General features: G+C 34.5%; 2 protein-coding genes across 4 annotated transcripts; both read right to left on the reverse strand.

Moving 5' to 3' along the window:
* Positions 1-1,073: 1,073 nt before the first annotated feature.
* LOC132302665 (uncharacterized) lies at positions 1,074-4,851 on the reverse strand. Of its 2 annotated transcripts, XM_059799576.1 has the most exons (8): positions 4,601-4,851; positions 3,539-3,577; positions 2,837-3,415; positions 2,544-2,744; positions 2,381-2,473; positions 2,155-2,262; positions 1,817-2,071; positions 1,074-1,694 (listed from the first exon to the last, which is right to left on the reverse strand). In XM_059799576.1, exons 2-8 carry the CDS (start codon positions 3,554-3,556, stop codon positions 1,386-1,388), a joined length of 1,563 nt encoding a protein of 520 aa, XP_059655559.1. In that variant the 5' UTR covers positions 3,557-3,577; positions 4,601-4,851; the 3' UTR covers positions 1,074-1,385. The 2 variants fall into 2 exon arrangements, with proteins under 2 accessions (XP_059655559.1, XP_059655560.1); XM_059799577.1 differs by lacking the exon at positions 3,539-3,577.
* A 677-nt stretch (positions 4,852-5,528) lies between these two features.
* Positions 5,529-9,348, reverse strand: LOC132302666 (uncharacterized). 2 transcript variants are annotated; one of them, XR_009480892.1, is made up of 8 exons: positions 9,061-9,348; positions 7,958-7,996; positions 7,291-7,836; positions 6,996-7,200; positions 6,822-6,922; positions 6,539-6,696; positions 6,182-6,436; positions 5,529-6,091 (listed from the first exon to the last, which is right to left on the reverse strand). XR_009480892.1 is itself a non-coding variant. In XM_059799578.1 (4 exons), the coding sequence occupies exons 2-4, from the start codon at positions 6,539-6,541 to the stop codon at positions 5,783-5,785; spliced, it is 567 nt and encodes a 188-aa protein (XP_059655561.1). In that variant the 5' UTR covers positions 6,542-6,696; positions 6,822-6,989; the 3' UTR covers positions 5,530-5,782. The 2 variants fall into 2 exon arrangements, 1 of the variants encoding a protein (XP_059655561.1); XM_059799578.1 differs by lacking the exons at positions 6,996-7,200; positions 7,291-7,836; positions 7,958-7,996; positions 9,061-9,348 and having other exon boundaries at positions 5,530-6,091; positions 6,822-6,989.
* Between the last annotated feature and the right edge of the window lie 17,775 nt (positions 9,349-27,123).

A 27,123-nucleotide genomic window follows, 5' to 3' on the forward strand; every position in this document is an offset into this window, starting at 1 on the left:
GCCGAAAGTGAAGTCTTAATAATTAATGTCTCCAAAATTAACCGACCATATATATATATATATATATATGAATGATTATATGTATAAAAGCGTTGTTACTCAGGATGATTTTCGATAATCGACAATGTAAGAACAAATAGAGACTTAGGGCATGCTTGATTTGTAACTCTGAAAATAATTATCAGAAAACATAAAACAGGTTTAAAAAAACTATAAAAGACTGTTATATGAAAACAAACATTTTTATAATTGAGTTTTCAGAAAACTGAACTAAACAAAATTTTTTATATAGTTATCTGTTTTTCGAGAACATAAAATTGTTTTCATATTTACAAACCAAGTAAGCTCTTAAAATTTGATATTATTTGTAAAAAGTAATTTCTTTGTGCTAAAACACGTGTTTTAGGACTTAGTAATGTGAGCTTTTGGCATTATATGAATGATTATTGGAAGCCCAATTTCTCAAAATTACAGAGACATGCAGAAAAGTGAAAACATAATTTGATCAAGTAGCATAGAAAATGCATGCGCTAGTGCATGCCTATTCGAGTAGTTACATGAGATGCAGAAAACATAAAAATTGCAGTGAAATGGAGGGACCCTAAAAACTCTATGCATGAAGCAATGCTTTTTGTTATTAAATGAAAAAGTTGTAGATCATCATCATTATGATCACCACTTAACCTCTTTTCAATTTTGCTAATCACTCATGATATATATATATATATAATTTTCATGAAGTAACATGTACCGCTCCAACTGAACCACGTAGTTGGAAAAAAGACCACATGACCAAACAAAACGGTGAATAAGGCACAATCTTTCAATTGTGAGCTAGCTCCAAAGCCCATCAACGTGAAAATAATAATAATAAAATTAGCGGGAAAAAAATATTTTTGAAAAGAGTAACGTTACGAGAGAACTCCCCATAACAAGAACAGAGTCAGTTCACAGTTTTTTTAACACGTCTACAGAGGCGATCCAGTCCCCGCATAAACCTAATAACTCTTCACATTATAATGACATCAAACATCAAACAACAAGAATGACATATTCTCTACGCAGCACGATCAGAAGAGAAAATTCTTGTTAATTGATTGTCACTTCCAGAACTCAGAAGCTTTCTTTACATAGCAAAATAGCAGCAGAAGTCTGAGAGAAACAAGGAAATATAGTTATCCGGAATAGGAAAAATTAACTTAAAAACATATTTCCGAACCCTAGCTACTAATTTATTGTTCCAAGTTCAACAACTGTCCTGGCAAAAATGTGAACTTCACAAACGTTTGTTCCAATGAACCAGAAAAACACACAAAAACGGCCTGACTATATCCACATCTACATCAAACATGTATTAAAACCATTACCTCCAAAGGTAAGGACGACTAATCGATTTTAATAAACTTGCTAGGCCACGCAATTGTATTCCCTATAGCATCTTCAATGGAAAAGAAATTGCGCGTCGGCCTATACAAAGGAACACCAGGTGTGGATGCAACATTGACCCAGACTTTCCAACAATCAAGTCCAATAGGAACATCCTGCACACATGCACTAGGATCTGTTGATTCAATTTCCCCAACAGCGATAACTCCCGTCCCGCACCAATTTAACAATTTGCATTGTGACCCTTCTATGTTTTCTGTAGGCTGCACACTTGGGGTGGCGTTAGATAGACCACTGGCATTTGTGTCCTGCAACAATCATGTAGTTAAGAAAACTAAAATTTTGAAGAGACCCTCATCAAAAGTAACGAATATGTGAAAAATATATATATCTGTAACTATCTAACCGTTATGTTATCATGATCACTTACCAAGCGGGTAGTTAACTGATTGATTACAGCTTGAAGGTCATCAACTCGTTGAGTCATTGCTTGAAACTTCGCATCACTTTTTTGAACTTGTCCACGTTGTTGTTCATGCACGTCAATTTTTGAAGGGATTGCCCCAAACCCAAGCCCTCTAACTCGTCCTCGGTGCTCGGGGCCCAGTACTTTTGTGACGACATCATTCCGAAGCGAATTTGTATTCTGATGTGTGCCTGTTTGCATATATTCTTGCATCTTCTTCTGAAATTACAGGGACACAATGTATTTATAAATGAAAAAAATGTAAATGATCAATGTAAAAATCAGTAGGATGCATTTGTTACCACGGTGTCTTTCACTGCTTCATTTAGTGGTTGACCGTCCTTCCTCAAATGCCCTCTAATCCAAACATCTACTCTTGAAATAGCACCAGGTGTTTTACTCTCTCTCCGCTGCACAAAAACAACATTTATAACAAAGAGGAAGCAAAATTGGATCATTAGATGACACTATATGTAAAATTAACTGCTTAAAATATCAAATGAATATCAATCCAGAAAACAATTTTACCATGTCATCCTCCAACCGAGCATAGCCTTTACGGCTCGTTGTGTGTAGCATTTTCTGCTTAGATCTCATTTCTTTAAATTTTTTACTTTTTTCCTGTAAAGCAAAAAACTCACTTTATATATTTTGAAAATAAAATTGCAAACACAGTTAACCATATGCTCACCTTAAACTCTTTAGAACATCGTTTCTTAATAAATTGTTGCCAATCTTCCATTGACTTTACATTGTCAGGCTTCAGAAGAGATGCGGCAGTTTCTCCTTGGTCAAATATTTCTTTTGAAAATTTTGATTTGTGACTGCCCCATATCCTTCCCATGATTCGAAATGTTACTTTTTTGTTCCAATCATCAACTATAAATATTTGCTGCATGCATCAAGAAATGAACAATAAACAACAATAATGGAAGTACAGATTCTGATGTAATTTTATATTTAAAGTATATATATTTTTAATACCTGTATGGAAGCCCATAACTGCTCTTTGATGTCTTCTGACAAATCTTTCCATTTATCTAATGTCACTGGTACTAAATCTCTTACTAGGATCCCTAGACAAGAAGTAAATTTAGCAGCAAATTCCCCAATTGGCTGTCCTCTTTCATTAAATGTAATCGGAAGGGGTCCCTCTTCTCCTTTGGCAATGTTTTCTAACCTTGCCTTGCCCCTGCCCTTTCTCTTACGATTATTTCTTGTGGTATCATTCAGTGGAAGGCTAACTCCAGCAGTGGGAGTGGGTAATGGGGCACTAAGTCCTTCAGTAGAGGGGGTTTCCGGAGAATTGGAACTCTCCTCTGTTATGTTAACACCTGCATTTGCTTGATGCACTGAAGCAGCTATTGAAGCTAAGTCAAATAGTGGTGAAGGGCTAATTCCATTAGCGGGAACAAGTGAAGGGCCTCTAACTCCTTCAGCAGAGGGTGTATGAAGAGAATTGCAGCACTCTGATATGTTCACACCCTCCTTTTCTTGATTCATTGTGGCAGCTATAACTGCTAACAACTGCTTTCGTGCTCTCTTAGCACCCCTTCTAGAGGACTATATATATATTATAAGCAAAATGAGAAAAATAAAGAATCGGTTAAAAAATTAAGAATGTAAGCTCCATCATATCATTAAATGATGCAAAAGGTAGACAAAATGAAAATAGTCACTGCTTACTTCGCCAACACCAGGCATGATGCAGTTTAGATGTCAAACCTAATAGTTCAGCAACAAAAGACATCACAATAGCATAATGAATAAATCAATGTGCAAATGAGTATGTAATATGAAAATGATTATAAACTAAGCAAATATACAAGAAAAGGCTAACCTCACATGATAGAATTATAACATAGATTACAGGGACTTGTTAAGTAGCATATGATCTATATCAGTGGGATCAAGGCTGCCCATATAAGTGTACAGCTTAGTACTTAAAATGCAAATGCCTATTTTATCAACACGATTAATTTGTCTGCAATCAAGAGTGTTGCAACAATTGATGAGAATATGAGGAGTTCCATACTGAATGTCTCTTAGTATACAATCACTTAACAATGGGCATTAGCGAGGCTTGCAATTGAGAATCACTCCCACAATATTTACAAAATTCGTCATTTTCTACACTTGACATGTCACTGATTTTCCACCCTAATAAGAGGTAATTTGACCCTCAAATCACAACTGCTGATTTTTGAAGGGTTAACTAGAAATGAGTTATGAATAATTAATTTATAATATCCTGTATAACTGTTTGTGGTGTGTGGATAACGACTGTTCGTGATTGGAACTGCTAATTAACATTTACTTCACAATGTACTTAACTTTTTACTTTTGGCTCAAGAATCAAACTCATTATCCCCATCACTGTTCAGTGCATTAGTTGCTCATAAATGGATACCAACAATAACCCACAATCCAGTCAAAAAAATAAATAAATAAACACACACACACACACACAAAACAACAACCCACAATGTATTGCAACCCAAAATCTATATCAACCTATTTAAATGCCAGAAACAATCAGCTCATTCAGTCGCAATACAATCCCTGCAATGCTCACACCAACTTCCACTTTTCGTGGGACAAAATCATATCTGTGAACTAAAAATACTTCAAAAATCACAGTAGATCATCACTTCAAACTCTGACACAAAATCAATTCATGCAAAATACTTGAACAAAACTCCTTTTTTTTACAGCAATCAAAATGAAAATCAGAAAAATGAAGAATACCTTGATAATGATGATGTAAACCACAGAAGGTAGATTACGCCTTGGCAATGATGAACAGATTCCACTGCTTCTTTCCGATTGCAAACTGACGCACTGGCTATAGCTCTAACCTATGCTTCCAAGGTATTGATCAGTCGCCATGTTGAAGCATAAATCTAGAGAGAGAAATGAAGGAAGATTTGCAGAGAACAGAAAAGGAATGGTTGGAAGACGGGAAAATTTTGGGCGGGGGATGGGAAAATTTTGGGGGGAAGAGCGTAAAAAAACCCTAAATCAGGTGGACATTCACGGCGTTAAGAAACACGTTTTGTTTTCCGAGCTCATAACCGCGGGCCAGACCCCAGACCAGGGCTCGTTTGTGGGTTTTGCCCATTGGTTTAGACTTGTTCGTTGTCTTTCTAGGCCTTGTTTACTCCTGTTGGGATGGGTTGTTGTTGTTCAGTAGGCCTGGTGAGCTAAGCCCAGGTTTGCTTTTGGCCTTTTGCCCAGCTTCTTTTTTAATTTTTTTTATTTCTATAACTTGACAAGATACATTCCCACTATTTAAATACTCTTTCAATCACATGAATCGTCAAGCTCGATTCAATATACAAAATTTTATTGGAATGGTAACTTAGGGCTTGCTTAGTTTCAAACTCTAAAAACAGTGTTCAAGAATTCATAATACAGAAAATTATTTTCAAATAATTATAAAAGACAATTATTTAAAAACAAACATTTTTATAATTGAATTTTTATAAAATAATTTTCAAAAAACTAAACAAAGCAGAATTTTTTTATATAGTTTTCTGTTTTCAATTTTTTAAAAACAAAAAACCGTTATCAGAATTACAAACCCATAAATTCCAATCCATTGCGTATTATTGGAGGTTGAAAATGGAAGGGTTTGAAAAGACATGGATAAATGACTTATGCTTGAAAATATTGAACAGGTAAAATGAGCCCAGTTGGTAAGCCCTCTCCCGACTCGTTTGGGAGCCAGATTCGACTCACCCCGTTCTCTCACCTCCAAAAATAAGTACAAGAAGTCAAACAGAAATGACTTATACAAGTACAATGCACGCTTAACAGTTTTTAAGTGTAGGCTTCGTTTTAACAAGAACAGCACACAAAAATGGCCTGGAAATATCAACATCTAGATCACACATGCATTAAAACCATTAGCTCCAAAGGTAAGTACAACTAATCAATTTTAATAAACTTGCTAGGCCATGCAATTGTATTCCCAATAGCATCTTCAATGAAGAAGAAATTTTGTGTCGGCCGATATAAAGGAACACCGGGTGTGGATGCAACATTGACCCACACTTTCCAACAATCGGGTCCGATAGGAACATCCTGCACACATGCACTGGGATCCGTTGATTCAATTTCCCCCACAGCAACAACTCCTGTCCCGCACCAATTCAACAATTTGCATTGTGCCCCTTCTACGTGTTCTGAAGGCTGCACACTGGGGGTGGCATTAGATAGACCACTTGCATTTGCATCCTGCGACGATCGAGAAGGTAGTTCAGAAAACTAGAAACTTGGGCCCTCATGAAATGTATATATATAACCATATCTATTGAGATTGCTTACCAAGCGGGTTGTTAACTGATCGATTACAGCTTGAAGGTCATCAACCCGTTGAGTCATTGCTTGAAACTTTGCATCATTTCTTTGTACTTGTCCACGTTGTTTTACACGCACATCAATTTTTGAAGGGATTGCCCCAAACCCAAGTCCTCTAACTCGTCCTCGGTGCTCGGGGCCCAGTACTTTTGTGACGACATCAACCCGAAGCGAGTTTGTATTCTGAGGAGTGGCAGTTTGGATATGTTCTTGCATCTTCTTCTGAATTACAGGGACACAATGTATTTATTTATAAATGGAAAAAATGTAAATGAACAATGAAAAAATCAGTAGGATGCATTTGTTATAGGATGCATTTGTTACCATTGTGTCTCTCACTGCTTCATTTACTGGTTGACCGTCCTTCCTCAAATGCCCTCTAATCCAAATATCTACTCTTGAAATAGCACCGGGCGTTTTACTTTCTCTCCGCTACACAACAACAATAATATAATAGCACCGGGCGTTTTACTTTCTCTCCGCTACACAACAACAATAATATAAGAAAGAGTAAGCAAAATTGGATCATTAGATGACATCATGACGAAATATGTAGAATTAGCTACTTAAATTATTAAATCAATATCAATCTAGAAAACAATTTTACCATGTCATCCTCCAACCGAGCGTAACCCTTACAGCTCGTTGTGTGTACGATTTTCTGCTTAGATCTCACTATCTCAGTTCTTTAAACTTTTTACTTTTTTCCTGTAAACCAAAAAAACTCACTTTATATAGTTTGGAAATAAAATTGCACACACACAGTTAACTATATGCTTACCTTAAAATCTTTAGAACATCGTTCTTTAACAAATTGTTGCCACTCTTCCATTGATTTTACATTCTTCGTCTTCAGAAGAGATGCAGCAGTTTCTCCTTGGGCAATTATTTCTTTTGTTATTTTCGATTTGTGACCATGCCATAAATTAATTTCCGATGTTCTGAAATGTTACTTTTTTGTTCCAATCATCAACTATAAAATTTTGCTGCATGCCATCATGAAACGAACCATTAACAATAATGGAAGTCTAGATACAAAATTAATTTTGTATTTAAAGTACATATATTTTTAATACCTGTATGGAAGTCCATAACTGGTCTCTGATGTCCTCTGACAAATCTTTCCATTTTTCTAATGTCACCGGTACTAAATCTCTTGCTAGGATCCCTAGACAAGAAGTAAATTTAGCAGGAAATTCCCCAATTGGCTGTCCTCTTTCATTAAATGTAATCGGAAGGGGTCCCTCTTCTCCTTTGGTAATGTTTTCTAACCTTGACTTGCCCCTGACCTTTCTCTTACGATTATTTCTTGTGGAATCATTCGGTGGAAGGCTAACTCCAGCAGTGGGATTGGGTAAAGGGGCACTAAGCCCTTCAGTAGAGGTGGTGTCCGGAGAATTGGAACTCTCCTCTGTTGTGTTCACACCTGTATTTTCTGGATGCACTGAAGCACCTATTGAAGCTAAGTCAAACAGTGGTGAAGGGCTAATTCCTTCAGCAGAGGGTGTATGAAGAGAATTGCAGCACTCTGATATGTTCACACCCTCCTTTTCTTGATTCATTGTGGCAGCTATAACTGCTAACAACTGCTTTCGTGCTCTTTTAGCACCCTTTCTAGAGGACTATATATATTATATGCAAAATGAGAAAATAAAGAACCCATTAAAATTTTTTAGAACATAAGTTCCATCATATCCTTAAATGATGCAAAAGGTAGACAAAATGAAAATAGTCACCACTTACTTCTCCATCACGAGACATAATGCGGTTTAGACGTCAAACCTAAAAATTCAACAACAGAAGACATCACAACATCAGTACTGAATAAGCCAATGTGCATATGAGTATGTAATATGAAAATGATTACAAACTAAGCAAATATACAAGAAAAAGCTAACTCGCATGATAGAATTATAATATAGATTGCAGGGACTCGTTATGTAGCATATAATCTATAGCAGTGGGACCAAGGCTGCCCATATCAGTGTGCAGCTTAGTCCTTAAAATGCAAATGTCTATTTTTATCGAAACCAAGATTAATTTGTCCGCAATCAACAGCGTTGCAACAATAGATGAGAATCTGTGGAGTCCCCTACTGAATTCCTGTTAGTATACAGTCACTTGACGATGGGCATTATCAAGGCTTGCAATTGATAATCACTCCCACAATTCGTCATTTTCTACACTTGATCCGACACTTCCTATGCATACACATTGCTCCCCCGAGGATAAGGTAATCTGACCCTCTGAAATCATAAATGATGATTTGAAGAGTTAACTAGAAACGTGAAAACCATAGTTAATTTAAATATCCTGTATAACTCATTGAAGTGTATGGATAAAGGTTGTTTGTGATTGGAATTACTGATTATCATTTACTTCACAATGTACTTGACTCTTTACTTTTGAGTTTTGCCCCAAATTAAAGCTCATTACCCATCACTGTTCAGTGCATTTGCATGAAGAACCTTCCATGTATTCCATCATCATTGGTTGCTCATAAATGGTAACCAACAATAATCCAGTCAATCCCAATTTAAAAAAAAAAAAAAACAGTGACCCACAATAGATTGCAACCCAGAATCTATAGCAACCTATTCAAATGCCAGAAACAATCAGCAACAATCAGCTCATTCAGTCGCATTACATACAATCCCTGAAATGCTAACACCAACTTCCTCTTTAAGAGGTACACAATCATATCTGTGAACTAAAAGTACTTCAAAAATGACAGTTGATCATCACTACACAGTCGTAACAAAATCAATTCATGCAAAATACTTGAACAAAACTCCAATTTTTTTTTTAACAGCAATCAAAATGCAAATCAGTAAAATGAATAATACCTTGATAATGCTAAACACCGAACGTAGATTACGCCTTGGAAATGATGTACAGATTCCACTTGCTTCTTTCCGATTGCAAACTGACCCCACTAGCTAAAGCTCTAACCTATGCTTCCAAGGTATTCATCAGTCGCCATGTTGAAGCATAAACCTAGAGAGAGAAAGGAAATCAGTTTTTGAGAGCGAAACGAAGGATGCAGAGGACAGAAAGGGAATGGTTGGAAGATGAGAAAATTTTGGGCGGGGGATGGGAAAATTTCGAAGCGAAAGAGCGCAAAAAAGCCCTAAAATCAGGTGAACATTAACGGTGCGCTGAGAAAGACGCGTCTTATACGCTGAACCACGTGCCAGACCAAGCTCGCTTAGTCGTTTATGTGGGCTTTGCCCATTTATTTCTCGGCCTTGTTTGTGGGCTTGTTTAATCCTGTGGGCTGGGTTGTTGTTGTTCCGTTGGCCTGGTGAGCTTAGCCCAGGTTTGCTTTTGAGCTTTTTTCTCTTTCTTGTTTAATAAAGTTCAATTATAAAGTAAAATAAAATAAATAAATAAAATATTCAGTGAGAGGCCCTTCTAGGTAAATTAATTTAATAAAAACTAACGTTGAGAATTCTTTGTAATATATTAATACATTCTTATGAGGTGTAGAATCTGAATTGAACTGGTCCATTAAGTGTCAAATGTGCACGACCATTTAATAATTTTAAATTGAAAGAACCTTTTCAATGTAGAATGAGTTTTCATTAGTTGGGTGGGGGTTGATACGCTCAACTTACTGAATTGAATTTCAATTGCGTATCTTAACTTCCAATTCAATATGTCTAATTAGATGTGAAGTTGTCAACGAAGTACACATGTTTTAAACTCGGCCAGTTATGAATTGGGCTGATTAGATGGAGGCTAAGTTCATATTTGTTGAGATCTGGTTGGTTCACACTTCTACTCAAATCCAATCCAAATTGATGTCTAGTGGAAAATTTTCAACCCAAACCTAACTTGAACAATAATAAAAATCCTCCACCGGAATCCAAAAAGTTAGTACTGTGGGTGATTTAGATTGTCCCTCCAAGTGACACCCCAAAACTCGATTCAAAAAGAATTATTGGTTACATTTAAATTTTATTTTTTATTAAGTGACACCCCAAAACTCGATTCAAAAAGAATTATTGGTTACATTTAAATTTTATTTTTTATCATAAAAAATAAAATCAAAAGTTAGGTCTTATTTTGCAATCTTACTATCACATAGAGTTGGGTAATTTCACATACTTTACTTACCCAAAAAAAAAAAAAAAAAAAGAAGAGTTGGGTGGTAGTGCTAATTACATGTCCATTTAAAATGAATTACCCTTTAATCGATTCAAACCTTATTTAACCCATAATAGATGATGTGGGAAACAGATCATTATGGGTTATTCCATGTTCCATAATTTTTGTTTTGCTTTTTCCTAACAATTTTTGTTGGACAACAAATAAGACAGGACAACTACAAAATCCACTTATTTGAATCTCCTAATATTTGAACTAATGATCAATATGATATTTCAGATTTCCTGGCTTAATTCAAATCTTCGAGTGTCACACAATATAACATGGACTAATTTATACTTAAGTCACATAAAATAGAAGTGGAAGCGGGAGTGAATTTGAGAGTGAGAACGTAAGAACCGCACAATTAAGTAATAAATGGTGAGACTTTAAGCAAGCGCGCACGTAAAACGTGAGGACTCCGTTAAGAAGAATTGTATAACTTTAATCTAAACATCACACATTAAAAAAAAAAAAAAAAAAAAAAAGAGGCATAACGCACGCAAACACAAGGAAGACAAATTTTATTTTATTTTATTTTTAATCTTGACAAATCATTCATTTGCATGTTCTTCGAGAACTTAAACGTTCAATTTTTCGCAAAAATTATATTATTAATTTATTCCTTTAAAAGGTATATAAGAAATATTGGTGTTCGTTCAACACGTGCTCGACATAAATATGTCCTTGTAGATTGCTGTATTGTGTTTGATACAAATACAATTCACCTTTGAATGTTTTAAGCGTAGGCTTCGTGTTGATTTGAGGGAATAAATATTAGAAAGTAAAATTAATATAAGGTTAAGTCAAGGGAGCGAAAGCGTTAGAATGAAAATATAATTTATAAGATTGTAAAAGACTCCAATTTAATGGTTCGAAATTTTGAATAGCTACAATAAAAGTTACAAGAAAATATTAATGTTTACTTAGATTGTTTTTGTTTATATATATTAAAAAGATTAACAAATCTAAATAGATTTGTCTCAAATTAATATTTGTTTGGTCTTTTAAAAAAATAAAGGTAATATGAAAATCTAAATAAATGTATCAATTTTCATACCAATTTTATATTATTAAATTTTACAAAAAAGATATTTTTTTTTTTGGTTAATGACATCTGATTAGGTTTCTTTTTAAGGTTTGATTAGTTTGTTTTTTAAAAATAAAAAATAAAAATTAACTAGGGTAATATAGTGTTTTACAAGATGGGAAATAAAATGTAATAAAGTCTTTTGGTTTGACAAATTTTTAATTATTAAACTATCATAAAATTAAGACATATATTTTACACATTCAGGGGAGGTCAAAGTAATAAGGTCAAACGTTTTACCTGTGTGTAATTTGTACAAACCAAAGGGGAGGTTTGTATAGCTTCATTGGACTAGAGACTTCCCAGAAGGACATCCATCCTGGTACTACTCCAGGTTAAGCATGCTTAATTCCGAAATTCTGATAAGTTTATGGCTTTAAAACGCATTATATCATAGAAGGATGATGAACCTACGCATAACACTTCACTCTTCCACACGCAAGCGATGTGGGAATTGTGAGCACACGTAGCTCAACCCGCCCACCAAGCCCCAATCGGCACACTTCTGGCTGGGTCAAACTCTGATTCCATTTATAACGGCCCTCACCCTATCCGACACAATATTGTCCGTTTTTTGCTCTCTCGGAGCAGGGACTTCCTAGGAGGTAAGTCGCTCGCAACAGAGCCTTGCCTCTCTCACAGGCCTACTCCCACCCACACCTACATTTATAACACACTTCCCATTTCCACACCCAGGCGATGTGGGATTGTGCACCTGTAGTTCGCCCAGTGTGATAGTCTGCCGGTGTGTAGTATCCCGAATTTTTCAGTATTTTATTTTATTTATTTTTTATACATCGTTTTGCGCACCATTTGTGACCCGGTAATTTTATTGCATTGTTATATTTATTGGGGCATTGAAGTGTTATATATGTGTGTGTGGAGGAGGGGGGGATGGTTAGTGGAGGAAAATATTTATGTGGCATGTATGTAGTTTGTGCTGGAAGGGAGGGTCAATTTGGTACATTGCCAAGTCAATGGGAGACCAACTTAGGATAATGGGGTCAAAAACCCATTTTTTGGACCACACACCTCTCTCTCTCTTTCTCGGCACTCTCACTTTCTCTTCACCATTTTTCTTTTTCTTTTATTCCACTATCTTTTTCTCTATGATCTAGCACATATGGGTGGGAATTGATCAAAGCCATAGTTAGAGAAGTGATAGAGCTTGGAAAGGGGAATGTTTTGACACCGGTTTTGCATTATTTGGTGGGATTTCATATTTGGATCTTGAGCTTGATTTCTTTATTTGACGTAAGAAAGTCTAAACTACAAAGTCTTAGGTTTTTTGTGAGTTTTCTCTATATGATTTTATAGAAAGCATGCTTATGTGAAATATATGTTTTGTTTGATGAATTCCTAAGATTTTTTTTTGTCTCAAATTTTTGGTATTTTATTTTATTTATTTTTCATGCGTCATTTTGTGCGCCATGTGTGACCCGGTAATTTTATTGCACTGTTTTATTTATTGGGACATTGAAGTGTTATATATATATGTGCATATATATATATATATATATATATATGTGTGGATGGTTAGTGGAGGAAGATTTTTATGTGACATGTATGTAGTTTATGGTGGAAAGGATGGTTATTTTGGTACATTGCCAAGTCAAAAGGAGACCAACTTAGGATAATGGGGTCAAAGACCCATTTTTTGGACCACACACCTCTCTCCCTCTTCCTCGGCACTCTCACTCTCTCTTCACCATTTTTCTTTTTCTTTTATTCCAATCTCATTCTCTCTATAATCTAGCACACATGGGTGGGAATTGATCAAAGCCATAGTTAGAGAAGCGATAGAGCTTGGAAAGGAGAACGTTTTGACACCGATTTTGCATCATTTGGTGGAATTTCATAGTTGGATCTTGAGCTTGATTTCTGTATTTGACGTAGGAAAGTCTAAACTACAAAGTCATGGGTTTTTTGTGAGTTTTCTCTATATGATTTTGTGGAAAGCATACTTATGTGAAAGATGTGTTTTGTTTGATGAAATTCTTGAGATTTTGTTTTGTCCCGAATTTTTCGGTATTTTATTTTATTTATTTTTCATACATCATTCTACGTGCCATGTGTGACCCGATAATTTTATTGCATTGTTTTATTTATTGGGACATTGAAGTGTTACATATGTGTGTGTGTGTGTGTGTGTGTGTGTGCGCATGTGTGTGGATGGTTAGTGGAGGAAGATTTTTATGTGGCATGTATGTAGTTTGTGGTGGAAGAGAGGGTTATTTTGGTTCATTGCCAAGTCAATGGGAGACCAACTTAGAATAATGGGGTCAAAGACCTATTTTTTGAACCACATACCTCTCTCTCCCTCTTTCTTGGCACTCTTACTATCTCTTTACCATTTTTCTTTTTCTTTTATTCCATTCTCCTTCTCTCTATGATCTAGCACACATGGGTGGGAATTGATCAAAGCCATAGTTAGAGAAATGATAGAGCTTGAAAAAGGGAACCTTTTGACACCGGTTTTGCATCATTTGGTGGGATTTCATATTTGGATCTTGAGCTTGATTTCTTTATTTGACGTAGGAAAGTCTAAACTACAAAGTCTTGGGTTTTTTGTGAGTTTTCTCTATATGATTTTGTGGAAAGCATGCTTATGTGAAAGATGTATTTTGTTTGATGAAATTCTTAAGATTTTGTTTTGCTTCACATGAGTTCATGTTATATGTATATGTGAAGATGTGTTTAATTTGGGTAAAAGTATATTATTGTGATGATAATGATATGTATGTGTTGATTTCTTTGAGAAATTTGATTATGATATCATATATAAATTTTCTTGAGAATTGATATATTTATTGATGATGATGCATTTATCTTAAATTCTTGATTAATGATGATGAATGATATATAGCATGCATATCATGGTCATTGGTCGGGTTTGGGTTGGAAAGGATGTTTTGATGGTTTACAATTATTTTGAAAAGATTGATTTTGGAGAGTTTTGAAAAAGATTTAGAAATTATTTTTATGAAAACGGACGCCATAGAGGTGTCATGTAGTCCAGGGTTAGCCAACCTAGCTAGAAGGGGGCATGAGACGGCTTAGACATGTATAATTGAACTACCTAGGCCCCAACTAATGCCAGGGAGACGTCCTAGGTCAGAGATAGCTAGTCAATTCCCTTCGTGACGCCTACGAGACTCTAAGGGTCAGGTTGTGTTAATATTTTCGGTGGGAGTTGTGTTATGACATAAATGGTTTTGGGGAAATGGTGAAACTGCATTCATGGTGTTCATCTCATTATTGAAAAACATGAAAGTTTAATATTGATGTGAGATACCCCGCGGATCCGAGACACGGGTTGATCAGGCCCAGGCCCAAACCCGAGAGAATAACTAACAATTAATATCTTATAATAAACACGGAATACAAAATGAATTAAGAAATAAAATAAAAACTGAAAGGCACTAAAAATAGAATCCGTAAAATATTATAATTATTAAAATCCATCAAACCCAAACTCCAAAACTCCATCAGTTTACAACTCGGGAATCCATCTCTAGTGGACCCCCGTTAAACATCCAAACGAAAATAAAACAAATGTAATAAGCATCTAGAAATAAACTATGGAGAGAATCCTACATCGTCGGAAGAGTGAATAGAGACCTCTGCTCAGCACGAACACGTCTAAGCCTGGAACTGTCGTGTACCTGAAAAATAGAAGTGGGTCAGGCCCACGCGCAAGTTCTATACTACTATAATCCAAACAGAGGTCCAATACGCATGTACATTCTAAACAATTCAACAATAGCTAATAGTCCGTAAGTGTATATATATATAGTCACACTAAAGGACTCTCACTGGACTACAGGCCGGCCTCAACCTGAATAGAGGAAACATGCTAAAACGCACACGAAGTGGGCATGTGTACCTAAACCTAAACAGGGTACACCTCTAACCATCGTATCCAGCTATGCATCCCAATGCATATACGCTCCTTAACCGTCGATCCTGAGACTCAAGCTCATATCGAGGCACCATAACCATATATTTAAAGTCCATCCCGAATCCTAGTAGTTCCGCTCAACTAGTCGTTGCCATGACACTACAATTAATAGGACTTAACTTTTAGTTAATCCAATTCTTAATCCAGAGTAGGTAGGTTTTGGTATTTTGAAACCAAACCATCCTTAGCATACCACCGTCCCATACCGGTGTATACTATTCAATCATCCAGCAGTTGATAATATCAACAATTAAAGTAAACATCAGCGAAATTCATATTTCCATTACTGATACTAACAAACATAATGTAAGCATCAAGAATCATAGTCACTGTATATATATAAACTTACTCAGTTTAGGTTGTTCCATTTAATCAGATATAATGATAAGATTATTTTAAATTATCATTCAATACTTAACAGTTGATATTACAGACATTTAAGATAACCATTAACAAAGTCCATTCCTCCAACAGTTGATACTAATAGTATTAATGCAAGCATCAAGACAGAACCACAGTAGGTGCATATACCTACTTAGTTTAGGTTGTTTTACAAAATCCCATTAGTGTTAATTTAAGAATTATTATTCTTCAACACTACCATATTCTAAACAAGTGTAATTCAGATACATACTCTTGATATAGAATTATACATATTCCAATTATATCATACGTCTCAAAAGATTTCAGAATTAAACACAGTATACTCACATAATTCAACACTGTGGAACTACTTGTTTAAAACCCTACTGTCCAAACTTTTCTATGCAAGTAGACTTAGTTAACACCACCTCTAAAGCTTTAATTTATCTCTATACATTACTTAGACCTTCCATATTCAATTCTGCACTCAATTGAAAACTCCAAAATCAAACACTGCATGCAAAACTGACTGGAAACGATGAAAATTACAAAAACTGAGCAAGGAGACGTCTACAACAATTGGAGCCGCCTCCTTTAAACCTTGGAGCCGGCTCCAGTTTCTTGGAGCCTCCTCCACACTAAGGGGAGCCGGCTCCCTCCAAGGGAGAGTCGGCTCCCTCCCTCTCTGCTTCGTCGTTCCCTCCTCCGATGGGCTCTGCAACCTCTACACCTCACTGTTATGACTTCCAAATCCTGTAACCTAACCCTAGTGTGTTCCTAGTCCATGTTTAAGTCCTTATACCATTATTAATCATGAACTTAAATCAAGAATTATGCACACAACTATCAAGTTTTAACAGTTTAATAACCATGCAACACATACTGGTGTATATCAAACTTAAGCACGAACAGAGAAACTTTTTAAGTTACAATTAATCCTGGAACAGTTTAGGAATGCAAAGAACATGAAGCCTAAGGGAGAGAGTAAGGATAGAACTTGCCTTACACCAACGTTCGTCTATAATCTCCGGTGAAACTCTCCTCTGTTTGCTCTCTGTTTTCCTACCGTCTCTAAAACTGCTCTCAGACTTACGATGTTGTAATCTTCTTCTTAAAACCCTAGGCAGACATCCTAAGTGAGTATTTATAGGCCAAACAAATCCTAAGTTCCCTCAACCCTAATCGAATTTGCTCGGCCCATACAGAAGTTTCAAGTTTATACAATGACGGCTACTGTGTATACCTAATGGAACGATATAACAGTCACGTTTGTTTTTTTTTTTTTAAAAAAAAAAACAAATTAACCATTTTACTTTAATTACCAATTAAACTTAATACCAATTAACCAAATAAAACTAACTAAAACATTTAACAAATAATTAAAATTAAATAACACACGTAAGAAAATAAAATTAACTGAATAAAACAATTTAAATAAATAAAGTCAATAACCAGGTCAACCTATCAAGGAATTATAATTAAACCAATTAAAACATTAAATAAAATAATTAATGAAAAGATTAATGAAAAGAAAATAATTAATCAAAATACCGAGACTATCCTTTTGAAAATTAGGGGTATTACATGATACTTGATTATTATTTTTCTCCCCAATTTATATGACCTCTTTCTCTTGTATCATCTTCTTTGTATATGATTCACGGGACTACAAGAGGTGTATTTTAGACAATCTCTATTAAGCCGTTCTGCTCACCCTATATTTAACATTTTCAAGAAATGGCAATATGACGACCCAAACCCGAGGGTCCGGATCATTATCCGAGTCCTTACACAAACTGGAGGTCTTATTGGGGCATCACGATCATTTCCAATGTTCAATTATAATTTATACATCATTCCATGCCTTACAGTACACCATAACATTATTATTTTATAAGGGTTACAAGGGTTAAGTGCACTGAACTGCTTCGGTAAGCTAACAACCTTGTGTTGGCCGGCCAAAACAGTGGGGTCAGTCGGCTAACAGTATTAGTCGGCCGGCCGAAAGATTATCCTGCGAATGCAACTCTCTGCCTACGATCCAGTTGCACTATCAGTCGGCTGAATCCTGTCACCAGTTGGCCGACAGGCCCTGGGAGGTGAAAAATGCTGCAGGTTTTTGGGTTCTAAGGCCTTGAATGCATCCGGGCTCATTTATTTATGAGCCTAAACATGTGGTAAACTTGTCCCAACTCACGACAATTATAGTATAATTGTCCCATAATCTTAAACATCAATATAAGTATTAAAATAGTTCATTTCTTTTCAATTCATCCCAAAGTGGCAACAAGGTTCAAACATACTTCAATGACCATTACAACCCTTAAAGTTACATCCAAATAATACCAAAGAACATGATTACATGTACAAGGCCACAATTTACAAAGCTTAAACAAGTCATGTGATTTACAAAGACAAGATTTGGTTACAAAAGATGTCAAAAATAATCCTCTAGTCCCACCTAAGCTTATGGAAGACGTCGTCCACCACTTCTTTCCTGTGACTTGAAAATAGTAATGAAGGGGTGAGCACAACGGCTCAGTAGGAGGTGCCTAAAACGCACTCCTTAATGATCCCGTGAATCTAAACAAAGAATAACAAATAGAGAAGGGGATCATGTTTGTTGACCTTAAAGATTTCATCCAAGGACAATCTAGATGTTTTGATAATAACAAACCATTAATGGTGTTTAAGGACTAATGTTTACATTGAGTGTTATAGATTATTCACATTCAAATAGTGACCCTAATGAAGCAATAAAGATCATTCCAAGTATTCCATTAGTCAAGATCATATCAAGGAAAACAATGGATACAAAGAAGACTTGAAGTTGCAAGGAATAAAAATATAAAATCCATCAAAAGATAGCTTGGACATCAATGATCAAGAAAGCAACTCAAAGAAAGAAAGAAAGCAAGGAAGCAAGAATACCTTGAAACATATACGATCATGGACAAAGCATGAAGAAAGGGATAGATAGAATGGTGAGTGTTTAGGATTCAATGTCAAAGTATTTATGAATCCATTTAAAGTTCATCTCTATAGGATCATACATATCATCATTATCTTTCATGAGTTCCTATATCCATTAACAATAGGTTATGCAATTTATTCACATGTATAATTGACGTATAGAGTCTTTGCTAAAGAATGAGTTAGTTCAAGCTTGCATAAGTTTTGAAAGAACTCAACACTTGAGCTAAAATGCTAGGACCATGCACATCAACTACATGATTCACTTTGGGCTCAAGAAAGTAAAGTTTAAGGCTTATAACTTATTTATTCATCTATAAAGCCTTTATTACCATGCCTGGGTAAAGGGACATTAGGACCCTAGTATGCACCTGACGAAAAACTGTCTTTTTGGCTAAGTATAAAAATTAATTTTTGAAATAATAATTATTTCAAAATAATTTTTTCCTGTAATTATTCCTTACACTTCAAATAGCCAAATCTGATTTTATGAGATTTTTTCATCAATTCTACATTGGTCTACATAATGATTCATTTTTATCAAAACTGTTGGAAATCCAAAATTATATTAAAACTAAATTTTTACATTTTGATTTGATTGGATTTCAATTTTCTTATATTTTTTATTAAATCCAAATAGGGAGTACTTCCTTATTTACATTGTAAATTTAAAGTAAATGGTCATATAAATACTGTATAGACATTTTGACCATTTGACCTCATGAGAACTTACCATAATGCCCCCAAACGGCTATATTCTTCCAAGGGCCTATAAATACACAATGTATGGACATTGTGGGCATAGAAGAGGGAATGCATTGAATAAAAATCAACAAGTCAACATTTAAGAGACCTTATGTAATGATCCGGTCATTTTCCTTCCTTTCTATTTTCTCAAATTTTACGAATTTTCTTTTTCCATTGATTTTTCCTTTCCAAGTTCGGGTTTTTGTCACTTTGTGTTGCTTCGAGTACTCGAAATAGTTTTCGAGACTCTTTCTTTTGGATTGACAACGTCCTTAAGAGAACCGCGTCATTTTCACACTTTCTTTTTTTTTTCAACATTTTTCATTTTTATCTTTTTCCCGGTTTAGTTTTCCTTTGCGCAACCTCACTTTTTGTGCTCGGATTTGGTTCCAGCATTGCATGCATCTATGATATTTTGTTTCCATGATATATGTATTTTTACTTTTGTAGAAAAACATGCTAGTTGCTTACTTTTTCATAAAGGGCATGAATGCATAATTTCTTCGGAAACATTCTTAATTTTTGGATTTTAGTGTAATTAAATAAAGAAATTATTTTTTGTCTTAGGGACCATTTTGCAATTTTATTTGGAAGATACTTTGGAAAATGACCTTTTTACAATTTCTGAAAAAGTGTGACAACTGTCACACTTTCATTGGTCCACTTGTAGGCATCTCATTGGTTCACACTTGGGAGTCTTGGATGATGATATGTGGAGGGTGAGGATTCACCCACTTGTTGACCTAGGATAGGTGCACTTGTTGGCTTGGATGGTTAACAAGTGTAGGCTTAAAATTAAGCCTTGGATGGATGCTTAGATTAGTGACAAGTGTAAGCTCTAAATTTTGTCTTACATTTTGTGTGTGTGAGAAAGGTAGTGTACGTGTGTGTGTGTGTGTGTGTGTGTTTAACCAACCACCTTTAGTTAGTGAAGAAATACACATTTCTCCACTAGGTTTGTTTCTTCCTTACAAAACCTCTTAGCCACCATTGAAGGAAAGCTTAACCTAGGCTTAAAACCTTGGTTTTGGTTCCCTTCCACTCACCTTTTACCTAAAAGCTTGGAATACAAAAGCTTCCCATCACCTTCCTCTACAAAACCCTTGAAGAATTTCTTAGAATTCCTTTGCTTCCCTTGGATTCAAGAGGAACAATTCTCTTGTGAGGTAAGGGGTGATATATGTTTATAGTTTTAGTGTTTTAATTGTTTTTGTGGTTTAATATAATTTGAATGCATGTCTTTAACTTAATTTAAAATTTTGTCAGTGGTAGTACCTTATATGAAATTAAGCTAAGACATGATATTTGGAAAGGTCATGACTTGTTCTATAACTTGTCTTAAGTTGAAATCATTTAGAGTTGTTTTGAAACCTAGATAATTTAATTAATTAACTTAATTAATTTTTATTTATATGTTCATTTGATTTAAATTAAGTTTTGACATGATATTAAATTAGGTCTTGACTTGTTCTTTAACATATATTAATTTGAGAATATTTGGATGAGTTTTGAAATTTAGAAATTTTAATTAAATGAATTAATTAAAATCTATTTAATGGTTCCATTGATTTAATTTGGTATTTAACTTGATATATGTAATGACATTGGCTTGTTCATTAACATATATCAATTTGGAATCATTTGTAGTTGTTTTAAAATATAGAGATTTAATTATTTTAATTTAATTAAATTCTAATTAATTGTTCCAATGATGTAATTAAGTTTTTGATTTCATATATGTATTGACCATGATATAATCTTTGACATATAAATATTTGAAGTCATTTGAAGTTGATTTAAATTCTAGAGAAATTAATTAATTAATTTTTATTTAAGTGTTTCTTTCATTTGAATAAATATTTGACTTGATATATGTAATGACCATGATATCTTTAACATATATTAATTAGGGATTATCTAGATGAGATTCGCAATCTAGGGAAATTAATTATTTTATGTCATTAATTTTTATTTTTGTCGTATTAGTGATTTAATCATGTATTTGGTGTTGTTTGTATGTTTAAATCATGATTTTGGACTTGTTGTATATTCATGCGAATACGTTTCCAATATTGATAATATTGTTGTGGTATAACGAATCGCATATTGAAGATTAGACATGTAATGTTCAAATGTAACGTATCGCACAATGAAGATACGACATGGTGTATGCCATTGTAGACATGAAACCTTAAGACATGATTTGTGTGGTTTCACCCTACTTGTGTTTGGTAGATAGTTTCATGCATTATAATTGAGTATATGTCATGAACTTGTTATTTTTGAAAAGCTTGTAAGGACTTGAGTATATGTTATAGCTAGGGTTCGGCTCTAGTACGGGAGATAAGAGTTCTCCCTATAACATTAAATGTGCACTAGGTAGTACCTTGTGGGTCGTAATAATCCGGAATAATTTGTATGGTTTTGAGACCACATGTCCTAGTCTTTCCATTACTTGACTTCGCATTAAATTTCAAGTTGTTAATCATTGATTACTTATAACTTGTAATTTGGTGTATGCATTTTCAATTTCAATTAGTATACTTGTGCTTGTAGACTTGCTGTACGTTTTTTTGAATTCCATTTAGTATAATTGTACCTTGTATACTCACTTTATGTGTTTTTAAACTTCCTTTAGTCTACTTGTACCTTGTACACTTGTTTCGGTATATTTAAATTTCATTTAGCATACTTGTACCTTGTATGCTTACATGTTTTGTTTTTCATTTCAACAGCTTAGGTAGTTGAGATGATCCCTTAGTTCACCTTGGAATATGGACGTTAGGTGGCATGTACCATATGGATTGATTTATATTAAATTGCAAAGCTTGTAAAACTTGATATACGCATAACAATTTCCTATGAGTAACTTGTTTACTCATTCTAGTGGTTTGGGTTGTTTTTTAGATAAAGAAACGTTGTTTTGGGATGCATCACATCCCTAGATCACTTTGGTTGCTTGACGTATTTTGAAGTACTTTATTCATGCACTTGTTAGCATGAAATGCTTTATTTTTGGTTCTATATGTCAAAACATGTATACTTTGTTTTAAGGGTTAATTTCACTGACACCCCCTCAAGCTTGGCTAAATATCACTTTCAAACATCTTCCGAAAATAATTCACTTAGGTCCATTTCTATTTTTCCGTTAAAATCTCCGTTAAAAATATAAAAAAGATAACTTTACCCTTTATTTTTTAATCCTATTTATTTCAAAATATCCATTATACCTTCAGTTATATATATATATATATATTACAATCGCAAATATATATCCCAGGCAGCAACTCATGTTATGATGATGGCGAGATCGGTTGGATATATCTACAAAGTGGAAACAGAAAAACAGAGAGATCAATTGCTTAGCTAAAATATATCCTCATAGGAGAGCATACAGACTAGCCCTCCAGTTGGTGGCATGAAGTTAATACGTATAAAATTGAGTTTTTGCAGAATATTTGTTTATGTAATCGTCCAATTGAAATGTATACGAAATGTGGGAGTATAAACCAAGTTTTGTAGTTGTTTGATCAAATGTCAGAAAAAGAATTTTAGTGTTTTAAGAATTTTTCTCTTTAAAAATCTAGCTTAATGGAGGTATTGGGTTGCAGAGTTGGAGAGATGAAGAAAGAAGAGAAAGAAATAGAGACGAAGTAGAAAAGGGAGGCATAGATAATGATATCCTAGGATTGTATTTATATATATATATATATATATATATATATATATATATATATATATATATAGGAATTTAAGATCATAAGGCCTTGATATTTTGGGTGGAGCTCTAACATGGAGGAAGCGGACCACCAACCATCACCCTCCATGACTTTAGGTGGAGCTCTGACGTTTCAAGTGGCGTATTTGTGGAGGTGCCTTCTAGGCCGGTCGGCATAAACTCTCAGCAGTCGTACACGGCGTGGCAGCGAAGTCCAACAGCGTGGTTCTTCACTCACCCCTATACCTGGAACCTGGTTTTTCTGGGCACCGCTTCATTGGATCGAGGTAACTTGGTGACAGCTTAATCTCCTTTTCTTACTCCTCTTCCTCTTGATCCTCAAACTCCATTAACACTTCATTCACTAATATACAACAACTAATTATATATAATCAATATATATATATATATATATATATATATAGCCAATTGTATGATATATATATTGTCAATTTTGGTGTAATTTGATTTAGGGTGTCATAATAACAGTTAAATATAATTAAACACAAATTCAATTGACTACAATTAAAAATAAGTTATGAACCCATTATTAAAAAAAAAAATGGTATTCTAAAATTAATTATGTTTGTTTTTTTTTTTTTTTCAAATGTTAAATAAAATAAAATAATATAAAATTATGTGTATGTTCAGATCTAAAACTAATTATGTATGTGTGTGTGTGTGTATATATATATATATAGTATAAACCTTTTATACATTTAAAAAAAATGGGTATATATATATATATATATATTCAAACAAAATGAGTATGTATATATATGTACGTATATATAGTTTCAGGGATATTTTAGTCTTTTTATCTCATTCTTTAAAGATTTATTTTGACAAAGTCAAAGGGTATTTAAGTCATTTTACATCATGTCATAGCTGTGCAAGTAAGGTTGAGGTGTGAGTGAAAAATGATGCAAAAGTTTATAATGTAAGTGATAGTTGTTTTCGAAAGATATTTGAGGGTGATATTTAGCCAAACCTGAGGGGGTATCAGTGAAATTAACCCTTATTTTAAATATGTAATGTGCACATAAGTGTACCTTTTGAGATGTGTGTGACATGTATGTAATAAGGCCAAGGTCCATTTACTTTTAAGTTGTCTTCTAAGTACTTTTGGTTTCATGTATAATTAAGGAAAAATGAAGAAATTGGATGCTTTAGCATGTTATCTTTTAGACGGGGTGTGTAAAGTGTGCATAAGCACACCCTTTAGGTCTCTTTATATATGCATGAAGTGTGGCCAAAGGCCAAATGGTCTTTTAAATGCATCTATGTATTTTGGTTTCAAGTTTTTCTTTTAAAAGTCATTTTTTGGCAAATTTGAGGTTTGATAGGTCATTTTATGCATTGGACATATTTAGGGGTCGTGAACCATTCCCGTGCACTTTAAATCACTTATTATGTTTGCGTGCACAGTCATTTCATCACACAACTTCATATTCGACCAAATGAATACTTGAAGCAAATTTCATTTTTTTTGGTTTTTAGTAAAAACTGAATAGAGGGGCATTTTGGAGATTTCACATCAAAAATAAAATTTCTTTTTGATATGGTCAGCTAAAAAACATGATTTTGAGGGGGGTTTCTTCTTTTAGTTTTTCCAAAAAAATCATTTAAAGGTTTGTTTTTGCTCTCAGTTCTGGAAACCTTTTAGATTCTTTTCTGTATGGAATATTCAACCTGCTGTAAAAGACTTGATTATTGATGTGTGGAAGATGAAGACAAGTGGAGATCCTATCAAAAGGTTATTATACAAGTTGAAACTCACAAAACAAGCAGTTAGAAATTGGAATAAGAAAAAGTTTGGCTCTGTTTATGAAAAAGTTGTTTCTTGTAGAAAGAAACTTATTGATTTACAGCAGTAGTTGAAGGATGATCCAATGAATGAAAGGTTTATTCAACAAAAGGATGAAGGTAGAATGTCCTTAAAAACTGCCATCTCAAATGAATCAATTACTCTTGCTCAAAAATCAAGACTCGAGTGGGTGAATGACCAAGATAGATGCTCTAAATTTTTTTTTTTTCCAGAAAATAAAACAACACAGGATAGGTAACAATGTTACAGCTATTCAAGAGCAAGAGGGTTTTATCACTGATCCATCTACAATCAGATCTAGGTTTGTTGAACATTTCAAAAAGCTTATGCTAATGAGCATCCTGTTACTATTACTCCAGAGGCAAAATTCATCAGAAATACAATAAGTATTGAAGAGAATGCTATGTTGGAAGATGTTGTTACTAGAAAGGAAATTAGAAACACAGTTTTTTCTATGGGGCCTGATAGAGCCCCTGAGCCAGATGGCTTGACTACTAGATTTTATCAACAATTTTGGAGCATCATTGGAGAAGATTTTATTGATGCAATTTTGAAGTTTTTCTCAAATCCAGAGTTAGGCAGAGGGACAAATAGTACATTCATTACTCTGATACAAAAGAAGAAAGATGCTTTAAAGGTTGGTGATTACAGGCCCATATCACTATGTAATGTCTTTTATAAAGTCATTGCAAAGATCTTAGCTAACAGACTTGCCAAGTTGTTTGGAAATCTTGGGGAGAGAGAACAAACTGCTTTTATACAAGGTAGAAAAATTCAAGATAATATAATTATTGCTCATGAACTCTTAAGAGGATTTGGTACAAAGAGAGAAAAGCTTACTTTAGCTTGGAAAATTGATTTGAGGAAACCGTATGATACAATACAATGGTCTTTTTTTATTAATATTATGAAGCTGTTTGGTTTTGGAAACACTTGGATTAACTGGATCCAAGTTTGTTTATCTTCTGTTTGGTTCTTCATTATGGTAAATGGATCCCCTTATGGTTTCTTCTAGCCAGAGAGAGGATTAAGACAAGGTTGCCCTTTGTCTCCTCTCCTTTTTACACTTGTTACAGAGTATTTTTCAGGAATGATTGATGTTGAAGTTAAGAATGGTACCATTTTCCCTTCTAAAGCTGCGACTAGAGTTGATCTACTTATCACTCATCAGTTTTTTGCTGATGATCTTCTTGTGGTTGTCAGAGCTAATATGGCAACAACTCTCACTCTTAAAAGAGTTCTGAATTTGTTTGAAAAAGTGTCAAGTTTAGCTGTTAACAAAGACAAATCTGAATTGTACTTCACCAATTCAGTCAAAAGAAGAACAACAATGGTTAGAGCTCTGGGATGCAAAGTTGGAAGCCTTCCTTTTACTTATTTGGGACTTCCTATTTCTGATAGGATGTTGAGAAGAAGGGACTGTCTTAGTCTGATTGATAAAGTCATTGCTATCACTTCTAGATGGAATGGTATGCATATATCTATGGCTGGGAGAGTAGAACTTAGCAGAGCTGTCATCAATCCTATAGTTCACTATTGGACTTCTGTATATACACTTCCAGCTATGGTTGTTAATCTTATTGAAAGAAGAATGAGGAATTTTATTTGGGGGCATGTGGAAGATAGAAAGAAGATACATGGGTTGTGTTGGAAGAAACTTGTTGCCCCTAAAGAAGAAGGGGGGCTTGGGCTGAGAAGAATTGTGGATTTTGATTTAGCTTCTAAATGTAATCTGGCCTGGGATTTCTTACTGTCAAAGGACAGAATTTGGGTGGCTTGGTTTGAGAGGTGTTACTTGAAACAGGCTTCCTTTTGGAATGTGGTTCCTAAGGTTACATGTTCTTCTATTTGGAATAACATAATTGCAATACGAGGTATTATGAAAGGGAATTGCAGGTATAAAATCGGGAATGGGCAAAACATTAAGGTGTTTATAGACCTTTGGTGTGAAGGTCAGTTCTTGGGTGATTTATTTAGCCACAGGTGTGATACCCCTGGATTTCCGAATGTGGGTTGGCCAGGCCCACGCCCGAATACCCGAGGATATCAAAACAAATTGATAATAAACGAACACAGAGTA

Source organism: Cornus florida, unplaced genomic scaffold (genome assembly GCF_030987335.1).
Source record: "Cornus florida cultivar Cherokee Brave unplaced genomic scaffold, ASM3098733v1 CherokeeBrave_3.0.0_Hap2_Chr04, whole genome shotgun sequence".
Taxonomy (NCBI): Eukaryota; Viridiplantae; Streptophyta; class Magnoliopsida; order Cornales; family Cornaceae; genus Cornus; species Cornus florida.